The sequence below is a fragment of the Aquarana catesbeiana genome, linkage group LG02, assembly GCF_042186555.1.
Source record: "Aquarana catesbeiana isolate 2022-GZ linkage group LG02, ASM4218655v1, whole genome shotgun sequence".
Lineage (NCBI taxonomy): Eukaryota > Metazoa > Chordata > Amphibia > Anura > Ranidae > Aquarana > Aquarana catesbeiana.
In genome coordinates this window covers 115,817,273-115,838,815 of record NC_133325.1, presented here as the reverse complement: position 1 = coordinate 115,838,815, position 21,543 = coordinate 115,817,273, and the positions used below count along the sequence as shown (strand labels likewise).

Below are 21,543 nucleotides of genomic sequence, written 5' to 3'. Positions count from 1 at the left end.
CAGGGGAGTCCAGGAGGCTATATAGGCGTGATGGGGGCTCAGAGAGGTGAATTAGCCCCTGGATGGCGTTGGATTCTCTGTGGCTTTGAGGAGCTCAGCTAGCCCACGTCCTCCTCGGTGCACGTCCAGACACGCCCCCCAACATGTCACAACTTAAACTACTATCACTCAATGCGAAAGGGCTGAACAGCCCTCATAAGAGGAAAGCCCTCTGGACTGATGCACAGGGTGTTGTTATTGCAGTAAAGGATTCTGTCTCTTTCCAACTCCTGGACATACTTATAGATAATCAAGGAAGGTATATCATTTTGGTTGCTACAATTGACAATTTTATCTACACAAACGCTAACATCTATGCCCCAAATAAGTAACCCTACAATTTCACCATAAGGATTTTGAAGAAACTAAGGAAAATACAGAAAGGACATATAATTATCTGCAGGGATTTCAATGCCCCAAAGGACCCCGTCATGGACACTACAAAAAATGAACCATACAGTCAGACTAGGCCTAAACAATATTTTTTCCCAGGAAGACTTAAATGATCCGTGGAGATCTTTATATTCCACTGAAAAGAAATGTACCTTTTTTTCTAATGTACACAAAACTTACTCAAAAATTGACTACTTCATTACAGACAGACTCCTCTTGCAAAAAACTACAGATGCTCAGAACCATAACATTACATGGTCTGATCACGCACCTATCACTATGAAGATAGTAACAGTTCATGTAGATTTGTAAAGACATCGAAAGGTCCACTTTACTTTTGCTTCACTAAAGATAATCTTATCGATGGCCATTATCCCAAGAATTTTTTACCACACGTTTCTGAGAAATTCCTATTGTGTTACCTCACACTTTTTTTCCAAGTGCTTCAGACAGCCTTCACCAAATTGGGATCTGGTCAGCGTCACCCAAGACTGTGTCCAACAGCATTTGTCCCTCCCAAAATCTAGAGAGGGTGCGGACGCCCCTGACCGATCTCTATAACACACTGCTTCTGTTCTTGTTAAGCTCATGCATTGTTTTCACAGCTTCTCCTCCAAACATTGGGAGTTCTGCATCTCCCTCCTTTCCAGGTCCTATGACCCTCCATTTGGTTGGGAGCATTTCCTCTGACCTTAACTCAAGCTACATTTTTAGTTTGTAAGAAGGTGTCCCATCCCTGCTTAACCCAGATTTTGTGTTTTAACTCCCTACTGCCTTTGTACATCATCTTGGCCTAAAAACCCCCAGCTCTGCTATAGTGGTGGCATATCAAAAACTTGTCTCTTTTTTCATTTGGTTCTGAAACGAACAAACTTTTCTTTGGGACATTTTTGGGACATTTGAGACACTTCTACTCCTAGCCTCACCCCGTTTGTATGCTTAAGATTTGGATAAACCTTACATCTACACACTATTTATCCCTTGCCAGCAAGACTCACATGACCAGCTTGAAAACCCAGGTACACATCACTGTATTTACCCATCGATGTGTATTATCCATATTGGCAAAGCTTAACCCATTAAGGGATAATGTCCTATGTTTGGTGGGCTTGCCCTCCGGTCAATGCACTCTGAGGCATGATCAAATCCTTAAGATCTATACTAAGGTCACGGATACTGTTGTTCCCAATTCCCCTCTTGTGATACTTCTCTCTATGATTCCTGGTTCTGTTTAGAAAGCAAAGAGAGGCACTCTCTGACATTTTCTCACTGCAGCCCATGCAATTATCCCACAGGCTCTCACCTGTTTGGAATGGGTCACCCTCCTGGATCACATTGTGCATATGGAGTTCTTAGTTCTAGAAGCCCATACCCAGGAGCAGTACATACATTCATGGACTGTTTGCAAGGTGTTTTGAGAATTCCGGGAATGTATGGACTGCATTCAAAACTAACATGATTTCACTAGTCCAATTCTTCCCAGCTACTCCCTACAGAATCCTCCTCCTATCTCCTCCCCAATTTTTCTTTTCTTTTATGGTCAGCCCCAACCTGTTCTGTTTACCTCTTTGTTTCTCCCTTTCCTCTATCTTCTAGGTCACTCCTTTGCCCCCTTTGCTCCTTGGCCTCCCTCTCTACATTCTCTTTGTTATGCTAAGAGTCATTTTGCCCAGTACCATGGGGTACTCAACTAGTCTATACTGTATGTGGCTATTAGGTGGGTCTGAGTTTCCCATAGTATGCCATTTCATTGTTCCCTGCCACCGGAATGATGTGATGTCAGTTTTTTTCTTGCACTCTACATTTACTTTTGAATCTCAATGTAATCTTTCCTGTGTTGTTTCTTGAACTATGTTTGTAAATTATTCTCCTGTAGCTTATGAAAATCTAACAAAATTCGACAGAACTAAAATAAAAGCCTGTGTCCCTTTGCCCCTGGAAAATTGTGCTTGCAACAATGTACTTCCTCTGCTTTGCTACTTGCAGATATTATTTCTGAATAAAGACAATTGTTCAACGTCTTTGCATAATGGATTCTTGTTATTACCAACCTGCAGGGTCTTCAGATAATGCATAAGTTATTTTTTGCATATTCAGATGTTAATCTTGGAATTTTTCTAAATATTTCAGTGAACAATTTATTGCTGCTCTGAATGAGAGGCATTTTCTTATTTTTTTATACATACAATATAAGATGTGAAAATAAATTGGTAACCGCTTATCATATAGTTATTTGCATCATTTAGACCTATGAGGTAGAGGTAATTTGTTATCCCACTACAATTATATTTAAAGTGATTATGCACACATTTGTTTCAATCCCATTTGGGTTTTATTTTTCAAGTTTGTATCCCTGTGGCTAGCAAAGTTTAGTTTCTTTTTTTCTCTCTGGAAGGCTGCTAATATTTTTTGCACCTGTTTAAACGTAAGACTGAGTTCTGTACTAAGGTGGCAGAATGGGACTTTTCTATACAAATTTCTCTGGCAGTGCCTCTATCCAGTTGGGCCTTGTTTTAGTGGGTCCCACAAATGAGAAAAACTTGTCTCCACACACTTTTACTTTCATTAATTCTCATTCAGACCAGTTCTTCAATATATTTTAACCACTTCTGCCCCGGAAGGATTTACCCCCTTAATGACCAGGCCATTTTTTCCGATACGGCACTGCGCCACTTTAACTGACAACTGAGCGGTCGTGCCACGTTGTACCCACACAAAATTGATGTCCTTTTTTTCCCACAAATAGAGATTTCTTTTGGTGGTATTTGATCACCTGCGGTTTTTATTTTTTGCGCTACAAACAAAAAAAGACAGACAATTTTGAAAAAAAAAACAATATTTTTTTACTTTCTGCTATAATACATATCTAAAAAACAAATGTATTCATCAGTTTAGGCCAATATGTATTCTTCTACTATATTTTTGGTTAAAAAAAAATGTAAAAAGCGAATATTGATTGGTTTGCGCAAAAGTTGTAGTGTCTACAAAATAGGGAATAGATTTATGGACTTTTAATTTTTAATGTTTTTACTGGTAATGGCAGCGATCTGTGTTTTTTTAGTGGTAGTGCGAGATTGCGGTGGACAAATCTGACCCCAAATGACACTTTTTGGGGACCAGTGACATTATTACAGTGATCAGTGCTAAAAAAATGCACTGATCAATGTATAAATGACTCTGGCAGGGAAGGGGTTAACACTAGGGGGCGATCAAGGGGTTAACTGTGTTCCCTGGGTGTGTTCTAACTGTGTGGGGGGAGGCCCACTGGGACAACACAGAGATCGCTATTCCTGATCACTAGGAACAGCAGATCTCCATGTTATCCTCTGTCAGAACGGGGATCCGCTTTGTTTACATAGGCAGATCCCTGTTCTGCCTCTCTGTGGAGCGATCAATGGTGGCTGGCAGACATCAAGTCCGCTGGACCTGTGTGTGCTTCTGGTGGCAGGCACGTGCCCACAGTATCTATTACACGAAATGACATACAGGTACATTGTTTTGCGCAATAGAGCCAACCTGCCACAGTATATATACTGTGGCTGGTTTGCAAGTGGTTAGAGCTTTGTTGTAGCACTTGGAGGGATGGATTTCTGCATAGCCTAGGACAGAAGTAGGCAACCTTAGAGAGGTGAAAATCTGCCTGAATGACTAGGGAGAAATCAAAGATCACCGCTTTCACCCGCCATTCATGACCCATTAAAGTAAATGGGCCACTCTGCACATGCCCCACAACTTCGTGCTTCTGTGGGGTCAAAGAGGTTAATCACTTCAGTTTTGGAAGGTTTTACCCCCTTAATGACCAGGCTATTCTTTGCGATACGGCACTGCGTTTTTTTAACGGACAATTGCGCGGTTGTGCGATGCTGTACCCAAATAATGTTGGTGTCTTTTTTCCCCCACAAATAGAGGTTTCTTTTGGTGGAATTTGATCACAGCTACATTTTTTTTTTTTTTTGTGCTATAAACAAAAAAAGTGCGACAATTTTGAAAAAAAAATATATATATTTTTTATTTTCTGCTATAGAACATATCCAATAAAAAGTAACAAATCCAATTTTTTCCATCAGTTTAGGCCAATATGTATTCTGCTACATGTTTTTGGTAAAAAAAAATCCCAATAAGCCTATATTGATTGGTTTGCACAAAGGTTATAGCATCTACAAACTATATAACTATATATATATATATATATATATATATATATATATATATATATATATATATATATATATATATATATATATATATTTTTTTTTTTAGGGAATTTTTATTTTTGACTGGGCCATTCTAACACATGAATACATGTATCCCTGTATTCCATTGTAGCTCTGGCTATATTTTTAGGGTCGTTGTCCTGCTGGAAGGTGAACCTCCACCCCAGTCTCAAGTCTTTTGCAGACTCTAACAGGTTTTCTTCTAAGATTGTCCTGTATTTTGCCTCATCCATCTTCCCATCAACTCTGACCAACTCTTCCTTGTCCCCGCTGAAGAAAACATCCCCACAACATGATGCTGCCACCACCAGCAGTGGGGATGGTGTGTTCAGGGTGATGCGCAGTGTTAGTTTTCTTCCACACATAGCTTTTTGCTTTTAGGCCAATTTTGGTCTCATATGACCAGAGCACCTTCTGCCACACGTTTGCTGTGTCTCCCACATGTGTCTCCCACATGGTTTCTCACAAACTGCAAACAAGACTTCTTATGACTTTTTTACAACAATGGCTTTCTTCTTGCCACTCTTCCATAAAGGCCAGACTTGTGGAGTGCACGACTAATAGTTGTCCTGTGGACAGATTCTCCCACCTGAGCTGTGGATCTCTGCAGCTCCTGCAGAGTTACCATGGGCCTCTTGGCTGCTTCTCTGATTTATGCTCTCCTTGCCTGGCCTGTCAGTTTAGGTGAACAGCTATTTCTTGCTAGGTTTGCAGTTGTGCTATACTCTTTCCATTTTTGGATTATGAATTGAACAGTGCTCTGTGAGATGTTCAAAGCTTGGGATATTTTTTGTAGGAAGTGCAGGGTATGCTCCCTGAGTGGTTGTGTATGCATAAGTTTGTTTCCACCAGCACTTCAGAGGAGTTTGTGATCAAACCATTCATGACATGCTCAACAGAGAGGGTCGTTTATCTGCTTCAATGTCCTTGCAGACTGCAATATGTAGGCAGGACCAAGCGTCCCCTCTCTGTTAGGCTCAATGAGCATGTGACGAATATTTTGACTGGGTTCCCTAAACACCCAGTATCCAGACATTACCTTGAGGCCCACAATCGGAATCCCGCTAAAACCATCTTTTTGGGGATTGATAAGTATACCACCCATTGGAGGGGTGGATGTCTGATACGTGGGATCTCAAGGCTTGAGATGTCATGGATACATAAATTGAGATGTTACACCCCCTTTGGACTTAATGTAGAGGTGGACCTTAATGCATTAATTGACAACTCTTAATTATTATCTATTCAATATGTACACTTGGTGTGAGTCCTCGGTGGCTTAGCCCAAATTAATTTCGGTGCGATTTCTTACTATCTGCCTCAGCTTTTATGGCTTTTAATTTTTATATTTTTTGCCTTATTCATTTTTAGTATAAGAGAGGGTTTAAGAAATTTTTCCTCCCTACAATAATTTTTTCTTTTAATTTTTTCTTTTTCTTTTTCTTTATTTTTATTTTCATTTTTTTATTTATTTTTTATTTCTAATTTTATTTTTATTTTTATTTCTAATTTTATTTTTATCTTTATTTTTATTTCTAATTTTATATTTATTTTTATTTTAATTTTAATTTTATTTTTATTTTTATTTTTATTTTTATTATTATTATTTCCATTTTCCATTTTTCCATTTTATCTCCTCTTTTCAGTTGTTTAGTCATTCAACACCTATATAACACATTTGGCCCCTTTTTAAGGTTTCCTGGATTTCCTCCCCCTTTTTTCTCCACTAGATGGCGTAGGGAATATTAACATAGTTTTGTACATTACTTTTGTAATCTGTTTCCATGTTCAGTTCCTTGTCAAAATTGGGAATAACATCCATTTTAATTCAATGTATTTTATCACTTTAATCTGATTTCTACTTTGAATTTAGAGCCAGATATAGACGTTAACATCTTTCAATCACTTCCTGTTTTTACCAGGAAGTTGAGCTTTGCCACCGATGTCTCACAACGAGGCTTGGTTTTGTTTTCGCTTGTTATAAATGTGCGATGAGTCAGTGCGTCGCCCGTTCCTTTGACGATGTCTTCGTGAGACGAAACGTACGTCGGATGGTAGACGCGCTGATGTCATCACAGTATATCCTGTACCTCGTTCTGAACAGGTGTCCATTAGCCGGCCGGCTGCAGTGCTTTTATATGCTTTTATCTCTAGTTCACATGTAAGTGCAATCTTTATTTACATTAAATCTTGGTCTTAACGATTTCACACTATGGAGAGCCGTTGTTTTATATTTCTGGGTTCTGCCTATTGAATGTCGGGTTGGATTGAGCTGCCTTGTTTTGAGTCCTGGTCCTTTATTGAAAGGCGTGGTGTGACGGTTCCTGTATTGACCATCAGGTTGCTGTACAAGCTTACTAAAGCTTGCCATCTGGTAAGCGCATAATACACACGGTGGTGGATCCCCTCACATGCTGGTGTTTTGTGATTGAATTATTTTTATCCGTACATCTTTGGTTGGACTCCTTTCCCTCTTCTATCTGGACTGAATATCCATTTACTCACATTTTTTCACTATTTGGACTTATTTTTACCCCCCTTTTTTGTTTTTTTTCTGTGACCCTAATTGTGTTTCATATATGCTATTTTCGAGTCCTTCAGGGCTTCTATCTGGACTGAATATCCATTTACTCCAATTTTTTCACTATTTGGACATATTTTTACCCCCTTTTTTTTTATTCTGTGACCTTAATTGTGTTTCATATATGTTATTTCCGAGTCCTTCAGGGCTTTTTTGTTTACATATATATCACTCTATATGCTTGTTCACTTATTTTTAGCGCTGCTCACGTTTTATAATAATAACCCTACTTTAAACTTCTCCACAACTTTATCCCTGACCTTTCTGATGTGTTCCATTGCCTCCATGATACTGTTTGTTCACTAAGGTTCTCTAACAAACCTCAGAGGGTTTCACAGAACAGCTGTATTTATACGGAGATTAAATTATACACAGGTGGACTCTATTTACTAATTATGTGACTTCTGAAGGCAGTTGGTTCCATTCAATTTTAGTTAGGTGTATCAGAGTAAAGGGGGCTGAATACAAATGCACACCACACTTTTCACATATTTATTTGTAAAATAAATTGCAAACCATGTATCATTTTCCTTCCACTTTACGATTATGTGCCACTTTGTGTTGGTCTATCACATAAAATCCCAATAAAATACATTTACGTTTTTGGTTGTAACATAACAAAATGTGGAAAATTTCAAGGGGTATGAATACTTTTTCAAGGCACTGTATCTACACTATATTGTCAAAAGCCACTGCCTTTACACGCACATGAACTGTCTTTATGGACCTTGCTTTGTGCACTGGTGCACAGTCATGTTGGAACAGGAAGGGGCCATCCCCAAACTGTTCCCACAAAGTTGGGAACATGAAATAGTCCAAAATATCTTGGTATGCTGATACCTTAAGCGTTCCGTTTACTGGAACTAAGGGGCCAAGCCCAGCCCCTAAAAAAAACAACCCCACACCATAATCCCCCCACCAAATGATTTGGACCAGTGCACAAAAAAGACCTGACCTCAACCCGATAGAACACCTTTGGGATGAAGTAGAGAGGAGACTGCGAGCCAGGCCTTTCTGGAAGAATGGTCAAACATTCCTATAGACACACTGCTAAACCTTGTGGACAGCCTTCCCAGAAGACTTATAGCTGTTATAGCTGCAAAAGGGTGGGCCAACTCAATAGAGCCCTACCGACTAAGACTGGGATGCCATTAAACGTCATGTGTGTGTAAAGGCTGGTGTCACAATACTTTTGACAATATAGTGTATTTGTGTTTTAATTGATTTTGGATATAATAATAGCAAAATAACTACAAACAAAAGTTATGTTTACAGTCCAATACAAGCTTACCTGAAAAACTCCTTTCCTGTTGTGATTTTTTCATAACTTTGTAGATTCCTTGCGTTTTATGTGGCTTCGCCTCTGCTAATTTCTTTGGCTTACTTTTGCTTTCTAAGGACTATGTATCCCATGGTACGTAATGAGGCACAAGAGCCGTTCTTGTCCTATTTTACCCACAAATCTTCCTTTATTTTTTCTTTTAATGATTCTATTCTGGGGATTGGGTCATTTCTCTTAAAAAAAAATGTTTGATGGTATTTACCCATATGTACAGACTATAAGCATAAACACTTTTTTTAAACCTGAATTAAACTTTATTTTGAGAGACTTTAAGTTAGGCTGTAATAACCAAGTACCAGAGAGTGCAATTCATCACAGACCAAGAGATATGATATACCTCTATGTAATAGTTTACAAAGAAGAATATTGTCAATTTGTCATGATGTTGCCCTGTAGATGCCGGTTACTTGGTGTGATATATATTGCTTCAGGGACAAATGTAATTTACTTTCAAGTGCTAGCACGCAGAAGATGAATGTATAAAATTGTCTCCTCTGTTTTCATTGTGTAGACGGGTGAAAGACAGAGAAAGGATGACTTCTGCTCTTCAACATTTACTCATTATGAGGTGCCACCCACCTTCTACAGATCCACCATGATTCTGAAGCCACAGCTTGGATTAGGTGCCATGTCTAGACTCCCATCAGCAAAGAGCAGAATACTGATTGCAAGTCAAAGATCCTCAAGTGGTTCTATACCTCATCAAGAACTGGTAACAGCAGCTGCAACAAGCAGCAACCAAGAGGCAACAGGTACAGTCCATATTACTAACAAACTCATACAAGTTCTTATGGGTCATAGGTGTTAGTGCTACAGTCACATATACAGTAAGAATATGCACAGCAACCACTATTTAGTCACTTATGTTTTAAAACATCATTGGGTGCATTTGAAATTTACAGATTTTGTGTGAAAGTCTTATGATTAAAGTGTGTGCATGGCCCCATTTTTGCATTTATTTTTAAACTGGCAATTTTTTTTTACAAGAAGATACATTTTTTTAAAGAGGATACAGGGCAGCTGTGCCGCATAAGTACATAGGTTGCAAGACATAAGGCAAATGTGGTGTAACAGCAGAATTAGTCAGGCATAGGTCATTCAAAAACAAACCACAGATTTGTAGCTGATAGCTAAAAGGAGCTGCAAGTCTAAAATCATTTTTTATTTGGTTTTAAATAGAGTAGGGAAAGATTTGGACCCCATCAAGATTTTGTTGCAGTATTTGTTCCTGATAGGTTGATTTACCCTCTCGAGTCTGATCTCAGATGTGGCAAAACGGGACAACTTGGGATCTAGCTATCATAGGATGATCACATTTAGCGTAAATCATAGAAAAAGGAGGACGAGGGTAGCACAAAAACACTAAATTTCAACTGAGCCAATTTTTCTGAATTGTGGTCATTATTACATAACATCAATTGGGAGCAAATCCTAGAAACATTGAACGCAGAAGAAAAATGGGAATGCTTTAGGAGCATATTAAACAAAGGTATCACACAGTGCATTCCATTGGGCAATAAATATAGAAGAGCGAATGTTAAACCTGTGTGGCTAAACCGTAATGTGAAAAGCCTCATTAAAGAGAAAAATATGGACTTTAAAAAATATAAAGGGCATGGGTCATCGTCAGCATTCCAACACTACAAGGAATGCAAAAAGAAGTGTGGAACCGCAATCAGGGCAGCTAAAAAAAATTACAAGAGACACATAGCAGAGGAGAGTAAAAAAAACTTAAGAAATTTTTTAGATATATTAACAATAAAAAGGCAAGATCAGATCACATTGCCCACATAGAAGATGAGGATGGGAGGATGGTTACAGATGACACAGAGAAGGCAACTGTACTAAATGACTTCTTCTCCTTAGTTTTTACGCAGGAGGGGTATACCGAATGCAACAGTACTATTAGTGACACATCACAGGACGTATCCTTGTGGCTTACAGAGGCCGAAGTCAAGGAAAGACTGAATAAACTTAATACAAATAAATCACCAGGATCGGATGGCTTACACCCGAGAGTCCTCAGAGAACTCAGTCAGGTTATAGCCAGACCATTGTTCCTTATCTTTGTGGACAGCATACTGACAGGAATTGTACCAGCTGATTGGAGAAAAGCCAATGTGATACCAATATTCAAAAAAAGGGCAGAGACAAATGCCTGGAAACTACAGGCCAGTCAGCCTAACATCAATCATTGGTAAATTATTGAAGGGGATGATAAGGGACTATATCCAAAAATTTACTGAAGAAAAAAGTATCATTAGTAATCAGCATGGGTTTAGGAAAAGGTCGTTCTTGCCAGACTAATCTGCTAACAATCTACGAGGAAGTGAGCTACCATCTAGACAGGGAAGACCTGTGATTTAGAGTGTCTGGATTTTGCAAAAGCATTTGAAGTGCTTCGTTTACAAGCTGAGTTCTGCAGGCATGGACCATAAGGTTTGTTCTTGGGTAAAAACTGGTTACAGGGGCGTATCCAAAGGGTGGTGATAAATAGCGTGTACTCAGACTGGTCTGGAGTGGTAATTAGGGTACCCCAAGGTTCAGTCTTGGGACCAATTCTATTCAATTTATTCATAAATGATATAGAGGATAGGATAAATAGCTCAATCTCAGTTTTTGTGGATAACACAAAAATAAGCAGGATAATAACTTCACGTCAGGATATAGAAATTTTACCGAAAGACCTGAGCAAAATAATGGCATGGGCAACTACATGGCAAATTAGGTTTAATGTGGAGAAATGTAAAGTAATGCACTTGGGGCAAAAAACATAAATGCAAACTACTCACTAGGGGGAGAACCGCTGGGGGAATCAAGGATGGAGAAAGATCTGGGGGTCCTAGTAGATGACAGACTGAGCAATAGCATGCAATGTCAAGCTGCAGCTACCAAAGCCGTCAAAATTTAGCATGCATAAAAAAGGGGATATACTCCAGGAATAAAACGATAATACTGCCACTTTATAAAACTTTGGTTGGGCCACATCTGGAGTACTCCGTCCAGTTCTGGTCACCAGTCCTCAGAAGGGATGTGCTGGAACTGGAGAGAGTCCAAAGAAGGGCAACAAAATAATAAAGTGCCTGGACAACCTCAATTACGAGGAACGGCTACAAGCACTAAATTTATTCTCATTGGAGAAGCGACGCGTGAGAGGGGACATAACGATCTACAAATATCTCAATGGTGATCCCAGCAAAGGAAAAAACTATTCAGTCACAGGGAGTGTAAGAGGATACGGGGCCACACAATGAGATTGAAGGAGCAATAAAGCTGTGGAACTCTCTTCACAATTAGTGATGGCAGCGGGGAGTATGAATATTTTTAAAAGACTCTTGGATGTGCATCTTAAAGAACACAACATACAGGAATATGGAAAATAATTATAGACACTGACACATGTACATCTACACAGGTTGAACTGGATAGACTGATGTCTTTATTCAACCTTACCTACTATGTAACTGTGCAACTATGTAATTTTTCCAGGTGACTGTTGTCACCAGGACAGAAAGTAATAAGAAACCGAAAATCTTACAGTTTGACCAGAACAATGGGGACATTTGTTCCAGTGACAACTGAGAGAGGAATCCCTGCCTATTTGTAGAGATTTCCTCCCATTTCTCTTGCATGTCTGCAACAGGAAGGGAAATCTCCCCAGTGGGACACAGATAGATAACATAAATTTACAGACATTATAGGCCTGCCCTACTTTACCCCCCCAAAAAAATGTTTTGGCTATACATGCTCTGGAATAAAGGGGTGTGTCAGGATGTTTCAACGATTAACTGAGTCAGCAATATCAATCATTTATTTGATCGATGTATAACAGTACCTCCAATATAAAACTGGATTGTCAAAAATATTTCAGGTAGCAAATCAATTATTCCTGAAATTTGTTGTCCTATGCACATATTTTTTAGGAGGACACAGACACTGAAATTATGTTCACAGTGTATTAGCTAAGGTACCCCACTAAAACATGGGTATATACTAAATCAGATAATTACATTTCCACTCTTGGACAGCATAACCATTTATAACTAAACCTGGCAGACAATCTCCCTTTGACAGATTCCTACCGTTATTCTCCTGCAGAAAGAATAAAGGCCTAAACCTGTCTGTGGTTTGCACCAATACAGAAAAAGGAAAAATAAAAAAATTGTCCCTAAAGGTTATGTTGTCGAGAGCGGAATATCAAATTACCCAGCAAAACTATTGCAATTGGAATATCAATTAAGAAAACAAAAATCAACTAGAGATTAATATACTATTAATTACCCTCAGAAGCGGATGGAGTGGATTGCTCAGGATGGATTGCCCTAATAAAGCTGCTGACCAAACCCTCAAGGTGGTGTCCAAAAGGAGCTTAGGATGGAGTCTGTCTTTCAAAATGGTGTCTTTTTAAGATAAAGGATGTGTGTCCCGTGATGTGTGATGATGGATGATGAGTGTATAATGATAAGTGATGATCCTTTGTCTCCCCGAGCTTGCTTATTTATCTACCAAAAACAATACAGTTTAGGAACCCTCCCAGAGAGTGTAGTTGGTGCTATTTACTAATTTCTCATGTTCTGTATGTTATTCGTAGGGTATACAGAACATCTTCCTCCGAGGGTTTGGTGGCATTATTAGTGATGTTTATTTTTAGTATATTACCATATAAACATGAACCTTTTTGAAAGTGATGGAATTATTTATACAACTATCCACATTAAAATAATAATTACAATGTTTTGCATATTCTTTAGACTCTTCCCATTTCACTACTTGAGTATGTCTAAATTATGAAGCACACATATTTCTTATGAAATTATTATAAACAAACAAAAATATGATAAATTTCTTACTAAATCCTTTTTTAGGTAATATGATATCTTGTCATGATCAAGGCCCTTCGTATATTATTATGCCTTATGCATTTATATACATTGTAATGCTGATACGTCCTTTTATCTTTTTCCAAAAGTGAACTCAACAATATCAACGGTTCTGTCTGATAAATTATTAAACAGTTAAATTGACTTCCATGTTACTCTTCTCTCGATTAACCACTTCAGTCCCGGAAGGATTTACCCCCTTAATGACCAGGCCATTTTTTGTGATATGGCACTGTGTTGCTTTAACTAACAATTGTGCTGGCGTGCAACGTTGTACTCAAACAAAATTGATGTCCTTTTTTTCCCACAAATAGAGATTTCTTTTGGTGGTATTTGATCACCTCTGCAGTTTTTATTTTTTGCACTATAAACAAAAAAAGACCGACCATTTTGAAAAAAAAAACAATGTTTTTTACTTTAAAAAAAAAAAAATTTCTTCATAAATTTAGGCCAATATGTATTCCTCTACATATATTTGGTAAAAAAAATCCCAATAAGCGTATATTGATTGGTTTGCACAAAATTCATAATGTCTACAAAATAGGGGATAGATTTAGGGACATTTTTTTTTTTTTTTATTGTTTTTACTGGTAATGGCAGCGATCTGCAATTTTTAGTGGGACTGCGACATCGCGGTGGACAAATCTGGCCCTAAGTGACTACACTTTTTGGGGACCAGTGACATCAATACAGTGACCGTTGCTAAAAAAATGCACTGATCAATGTATAAATGACACTGGCAGGGAAGGGGTTAACACTAGGGGGCGATCAAGGGGTTGACTGTGTTCCCTGGGTGTGTTCTAACTGTGTGGGGGCTGGTCTTACTGGGACAACACAGACATCGCTGTTTCTGATCACAAGGAACAGCAGAGCTCCATCTTTGTCCCCTGTCAGAACGGGGATATGCCTTGTTTACATAGGCAGATCCTGGTTTTGCCTCTCTGTACCGTGATCGCGGGTAACCGCCCACACTATCACAGACTTTTTTTTTATTGTTATCACTAGTAATGGCAGCAATCAGTGATTTTTAGCAGGACTGTGACATTGCAGTGGACAAATCTGACACTAAATGACACTTTTTGGGGACCAGTGACACCAATACAGTGATCAGTGCTAAAAAAAATGCACTGACACGGTATAAATTACACTGGCAGGGAAGGAGTTCAGTGTGTTCCCTATGAGTGTTTTCTAACTGTGGGGGGGGGGGGTTTGGATGCACTGGATGAAAAGAGAGATCCGTGTTTCTGCTTAGCAGAAACACAAGATCCCTCTTTTACTCCCTGACAGGACAGCGGTCTGCCTTGTTTACATAGGCAGACCGCCGTTCTGCCATTCCTCCAAATGATCGGTGGGTTCCAGCGGCCACTGGACCCACTGATTGGCACCCGCTGTGATTGGACACTCGCGTGCCCCAGATCGCGTGCACAAAATCATGTACAGGTACGTGATTTTTTTCAGCGGGGCCACCCTGCCGCAGTATACATATAAATATCTTGTATATCTTCTTGGCTTGTTAATATTTCTGTCCACAATGGAGGAAACTCCAATTCTTGTCTTCTTCAGCTGAGTAAATTAACATGTGTTGGCTTCTGAAGGTCTTGTAAACATAGGCTAGTTTCATTTTAATAAGATGTCCTTCTCTTTGGATCCAGCTGTTGTGTGAATAGACCAGAGATTGGTTGTGGCCTTGCCACAATTTACTCTTGTTTGGATAACACACTATGCAGTTTCTGTCTCTTTATGATAGTTAAACATTAATGTGACACTGTATCTTGGCTTATTTGAAACATGTGAAACAATTGATAAAGTGGGCTACAAATGCACTGCTATATTTATGTACTTGTGAATTGAAAAATTTAACTTCATTCGAATTGCATTCCTTCTCCACCTTCTTTCTTTTTCTTAATATCGATCGTGTTTTTCCTTAAATTATGGCAAACTGCATTGTTTCTGTGTTGCACATAAATAACTAACATAGTGAAGGTCTGTACTAATCTTCTACGGATCTGTAGCATAGACACATTTCTCTCTTCTAAGATGCACTTATTGTTCTTTTTCAAAAGATTAAATCTGAGAATTGTATAATCTTTAAATCAGTGTTTCTCAACTATAGTCCTCAAGTGTCCCAATAGGGTAATCTTATTTTCTCATCAGTTGTTCAGTAAGGATCCTGGCTGAACTTGCAGATGGCCTGTGGAGAGAGAATACACAACTCTTCATCTGAAATGCCGTAACGAAAATAGGGGACACCAAGCTTGTCAAGTTGTGTAAATCAAATCAGAATTACTTTGAAGGTAAAGTGGTATTAAACGCAAAAAAAAAATTTTGTATTTTGCAGTTTACCAATCCTTACATTTGGTGGCTGTATTTGTTTTATATTTTGTCTTGTGTTCTTTATTTTCCTTTTTTAACCTGGTGAGTTTTTCAATTCCCTTTAAAAAATAAATTGTATGCAGCCACCACATCTAAGAATTAGTACATAGCAAAATATTACAATTTGTATTTTTGGTTTACTTCTGCTTTAACTTACAATATTAACTCAAAATGCATGCTTCCTGACATAATGCACAGGTCCCCTTCATATTCAGTATGATGGTATGAGTATGAGTAAATCAAATTCTTATGGTTTACATTTAAAGGATGGATCGTTGAACCAGCATATCTGAGGGTCCTCAATTAAATTGACTTGTATTGCCTGTAATTCCTAGTTATCTTTATGCTTTTTGGGTTAGGTTTGTGTTCTTAGGATAAGCTAGGTATAGTAATGTTATTCTGACCTCAATGGATCTCTGAAGCGTATAGTAAACTAGTTTTCTTTTCACCTGAAAAATATGAAACACTGAGAATTACAGACTACTGGAATGTATGCTTCTTAGGAGATGCACAGACCCTTAAATGTAAGTTTTGCACACCCTTCACAGCAAAGCCTGTCATACATGACTGAATTTTAGACAAATTCTTGTTGAAATGGCTGAAATTTGAACCTCGGGTGGTTCTGTCCTTGTCAGGAAGAGCTTGGGGGAGAATTGTTGGATGAAGATTGACTGCCTTTAATAAGATGTGGTCACTGTTCAGGTATTCGGGCAGCCGCAGGTGCCTCCTGTCTGAATAAAATAGCCAGCAGGGTAGATTGGGCATTCCAAGTTAACACTGGTTTCTTTGGTTGATTTTTAAAATCAATATTAAATATCCCAAGGGATGAAGTGCATGTAGCATTTGGTCTAGTTCCGATTCGTCCCATGGTTGCTAAGCAGCATGGTTGGGCAGCTTACTGTCTTTGAGATGTGTGAATTATCAGTTAGTGCAGTGGATCCTGCTGGTGCCATTTATGTTTACACAGCTCTATCACACAGCTCCACAGCACTGACTGTTGTCATAATAATAAAAGATCAATCAGCTTAAAGAAGGGATGGGGGCTCAGTGCTGTGATGTACCCTCATATAGGAACACCCATAAATTAGACTTTAGCCTGGGGTGGGGCTATATGCACTGGGTCCCCTAAGAGATTCTACAAAAATGTTCACCTTCTGGTGCTGGTGCTACTTCTTTAGTGAAAAATGAACACACTTGCACACAATCTTGGTTTTAGGTAAACATTTAGTAGAGGGTGCCCCTGTGACAAAAGGCTTTAAGGTACCATACCAAAAATTGTTTGGTTTCAGACTCTTTCTCTCTGAATGAAACTTTTTATTCAATGTGTCAGGGGATAGGGAGAAAGGGAAAGAATCACTACTTTTGATGCGTATAAATTTCAACTTGAGTTACTGAACTCAGTAAACAACTGTACTTTTTTTTTAATGAAGCGGATAAGGAGATCGGAAATACAAATGAAATTAAATCTAGTGGAACCAATTGCCTTCAGAAGTCACCTAATTAGTAAATAGAGTCTGCCGGTCTGTAATTTAATCTCAGTATAAAAACAGCTGTCATGTGAAGTCCTCAGAGGTTTGTTAGAGAACATAGGGTAACAGACAGCATCATGAAGGCCAAGGAACACACCAGACAGGCTAGGGATAAAGTTGTAGAGAAGTTTAAAGCAGGGTTAGGTTATAAAAAAATATCCCAAGCTTTGAACATCTCACGGAGCACTGTTCAATCTATCAACCAAAAATAGAGTATGGCACAATTGCAGACCTACCAAGACATGGCCATCCACCTAAAGTGACAAGCCGGGCAAGGAGAGCATTAATCAGAGAAGCAGCCAAGAGCCCCATGGTAACTCTGGATGGAAAGATGGATGCAGCTAAATGCAGGTAAATCTTAGAAGAAATCCTGTTAGAGTCTGCAAAAGACTTGAGACTGGGGCAGAGGTTCACCTTCCAGGAGAACAATGGCCCTAAACCTACAGCCAGAGCTACAATGGAATGGTTTACATCAAAGCATAGTCATGTGTTAGAATGGCACAGTCAAAATCTAGACCTAAATCCAATTGAGAATCTGTGGCAAGACTTGAAAATTTCTGTTCAGATGCTCTCCATCCAATCTGACAGAGCTTGAGCTATTTTTCAAAGAAGAATGGGCAAAAATGTAATTCTCTAGATGTGCAAAGCTGGTAGAGACATCCCCAAAAAGACTTACTTAGGGGTATCAGAGTAAAGGGGGCTGAATACAAATGCATGCCACACTTTTCACATATTTATTTGTAACAATGTTGGAAAACCATTTATCATTTTCTTTCAACTTCATAATTATGTGCCAATTTGTGTTGGTCTATCACATAAAACCCCAATAAAATATCTTTACGTTTTTGTTTGTAACATGACAAATTGTGGAAAATTTCAAGGGGTGTGAATACTTTTTTTAAGGCACTGTATATGTCTCTAATTCAAATGTGAAACCTGTTCAGGCGTAGTACAGTTATGCCTTATGATTGTAAGCTCCTCCATGTAGCAGGGGGTGGAGCCATGCTCTGAACCAGAACCCTCAGGATTATTGCTGTGGCAGTGCTTATTTGCATACCTGGAGTGGTATCAACTAAAGGTGCCTGCTATGTCATAGTGGTGGAACCTTGCCACATACAAACTGACTTCATGTTCACATTAGGTAACACAAACTGTCAGTCAGCGGACTTTGTAAATGATTTTAGCTAACACAATTTGTTCCAGTTAGTATAGAATTCTTTCATGATTACTGGATGATTGAAGTCTCTAGTTTGTAATTATACGCAAATAATGCTTTATTGCCTGATACTGTAACAGTATTTTTTGTGTCCTTTAAAGGAATGTTATCTCACCACAATGCAAGAATGTTAAGTGGGTCTCAACGTACCAGTTAGGTACCTGAGCATGGCCATGTCTATTTTTCCACACACACGCCTTGTTAGCCTATCTTGGGGTAAATAGTGGCCCCCTGTGTTGGATCATTTTCACTTATTGCTATTAGTTTTCCCAGGATAAGACTCTTGTTAGATACAGTATATCTTTCTCTTTTGCAGCCATAAACATGCATGGTCATGCTGCAAAACAATGTATCCCACACCATTGGGCTTCCACTCAACCCCCCTCAATCAAAGAATGGCTAACAAAGATAAATAAATAGTAGAGATGGAACGCTTGATTAGCATAGCACAAGACAACCCCGCCAAATTCTCTACCTAATGGGCTTGCTGGACCCACTTCCAAAACACTGCGGACTCAGTAACCCCCCATACCAGCCCCTTAATGGGACCTCACAGTGAACTGATGTTAATAAATATCTATTAGGCTTACGAGGATATCTAACCTTTATTTCTCGTAAGCATCTAAAACTATTAATTCCACCGCCTAAATGAAAGACAATCAGCCCCCTCTCCTATGCAAACCATATGAAGGGAGTAAGAGATGGTCCCCCTTCCCATCCTTCCCTTCCCACCTTCCCCTCTGCATCCATCTTCCCACCTTGATACTCTCCCTCTATCCTTCTTTTTATCTAATGCCACCTATGACATACGATGAACTTACTTTCAACATTGACCACATTACCTTACGTGAAGACTTATCGGCTCTTCTTAACATATTCCAGGTTCCCCCACTCCCGTCAGCTTATGCCAAACCCCGTTTTAAATCTTAATACCTTTTTGCTCATTATGAATACTCAGAGATATCCAATTACTCCTTAATATATAGACATACTTCGTCCATCGAAATTGGCCCCCTAAGACAACACTAAAACCCCATCCCAAAGCCATGGAATACGGGATCCATTCACTATACAGTAGATCCTCTTCGACTTCCTAGAGACGCCTACAATATTTGGTACCTACCACATATGACTCTCTCAAAAGAATAAAATTCATGTAACTTTTCAGTTAGCGATGGACCTGTTGACCATCCTTAATAAGCCTCACCGTTAAATGTTCTAAACCTTCATGACCTCTTGTCATCTTGTGTGTATGTAAAGATTACAACATATGTTTACATGTATGTACTATTGTTACCCGTTCTAAATGATATTTGCTCTGTGTATTCCTAATAAAACTTTTATGAAAGAAAAAACATGCATGTTCAGTTGATCCAAGCATGCATGGTTATAGAAAGACGTTTTAGCAGAAACACCCTCTGACGATAAGATTGTGCCTGCTTGTACAACCACACTCTGAAGTCTATAGCAGCTTCACACTGCAGAAAATTGTTAATAGCCAGTTTTATTACTTGGATTGTTGGATGCTGTAAAGTAGAATTGCCCAGTATGTGAAAGTGTAAAATGTATATTCTGTTAACGACACTGAAAGCAATGTAGCCTTCTAGACAGATTTTATGCAGTTTTGTTTTCAGTCTTTAAGCAATGTTTATGCTTGAACTAAAAAGTCTAATTGAATTTGTGTTACTACTGTTCAATGACATTTATCTTTTACCGCACTGTGCTGTGTGTCCGGGGCTTTCTTGTTGTATAATGTTAATTTGCAGAGCTATTAGTTGCCAGGCTATATTATACCTCCTGTGAATTTTACCACTTAATGGCCTTGCAAACCTCACAGAAACATGTAATTTTATTTCATATGCAATCTAATTGGCCCTTCAAGTTTACCATGTTATCAGTGGAAGAGACGTCAGTGTTGATGGCAGATGAGAGCTCGGTGACCCATACTGCTGGTAGAATGCCTGGGGCCTTTGTAATGCTCACAGCCTCAAACCATACCTCATGTAGACTGGGAACTTCATCATGCTGCTAATTAACTCAACTGTGTTCAAAACATATAAAAATCAGTAAAATTATTCATCAAGGCCTGACCTTTTATTATCAAGCATTTTGTATGAGAACCGAGGAAAGAGAAAGTGTTCTCATTGCTTATAAACAATCTATACATGCAGTAGAAAGAACACAATTAAGCTTGGTGGCTTTGTGACAGTGTTTCTGTCTTTCAATTCAGTATGAGTACAAAAAGAGGTGAGGACCTGCAAAGTAAAATAATACATTGCAACCAATCAGAAAATATAACTGACTCCAGTATTATGAAACCTGGATTGAACTACACCTCTCATTATTAATTTAATACCATGCTACAAAGTAGGTCGGAAACACTGTGCTTGTTATTTTTTAGTTTGGGTGGTTGATTAAAGTTATATTAAAATCAAATAAAAAAAAATAACAAACATGTTATACTTAACTGCTCGGTGCAGTGGTTTTGCACAGCCCTGATCCTCCTTTTTTGGGTCCCCAGCCAGCGTTCTTGGCCCCTCCCTCCTGCTTAGTGCCCCCAGAGCAAGCAGCTTGCAATGAGAGACACCCAAACTGAGGCACTGTGTGTCCATTCACACGCAGAACCTTGGCTCGGCCCCTTTGCCCTCATTGGCTCACTGGCTGTGATTGACAGCAGCAGGAGCAATTAGCCAATTAGCCAATGAGGGTCCCCAGGGAGCCGAGGCTCTCATGCACATTGCTGGAGGAAGATTGGGCTTAGGTAAGTATTGGGGGGGGGGGGCTGGGGGCTACTACATTGAGAAGTTTTTTTACCTTTATGCATAGAATACATGAGGGTTAGAAAAACCTTCAGACTTTACAAACACTTTAAAGAGAACTGATCACAACTGTGTTTATACAAGAATCTAAATAATAATCTCATTTGATAAAGTGAAAGATATGTTTTCCCCCATATTTAGCTTTACATAAGGAGCT

At 38.9% G+C, this 21,543-nt stretch overlaps 1 protein-coding gene across 1 annotated transcript in view; it reads left to right on the top strand.

Annotated features, from left to right (window-relative positions):
* The window catches only part of MTUS2 (microtubule associated scaffold protein 2), a 974,348-nt gene that overhangs the window by 376,929 nt on the left and 575,876 nt on the right, over positions 1 to 21,543 (top strand). The window contains exon 4 of the mRNA XM_073613369.1: positions 9,081 to 9,321. Coding sequence (XP_073469470.1) covers positions 9,081 to 9,321 — 241 coding nt within the window. The remainder of the gene's footprint in view (positions 1 to 9,080; positions 9,322 to 21,543) is intronic.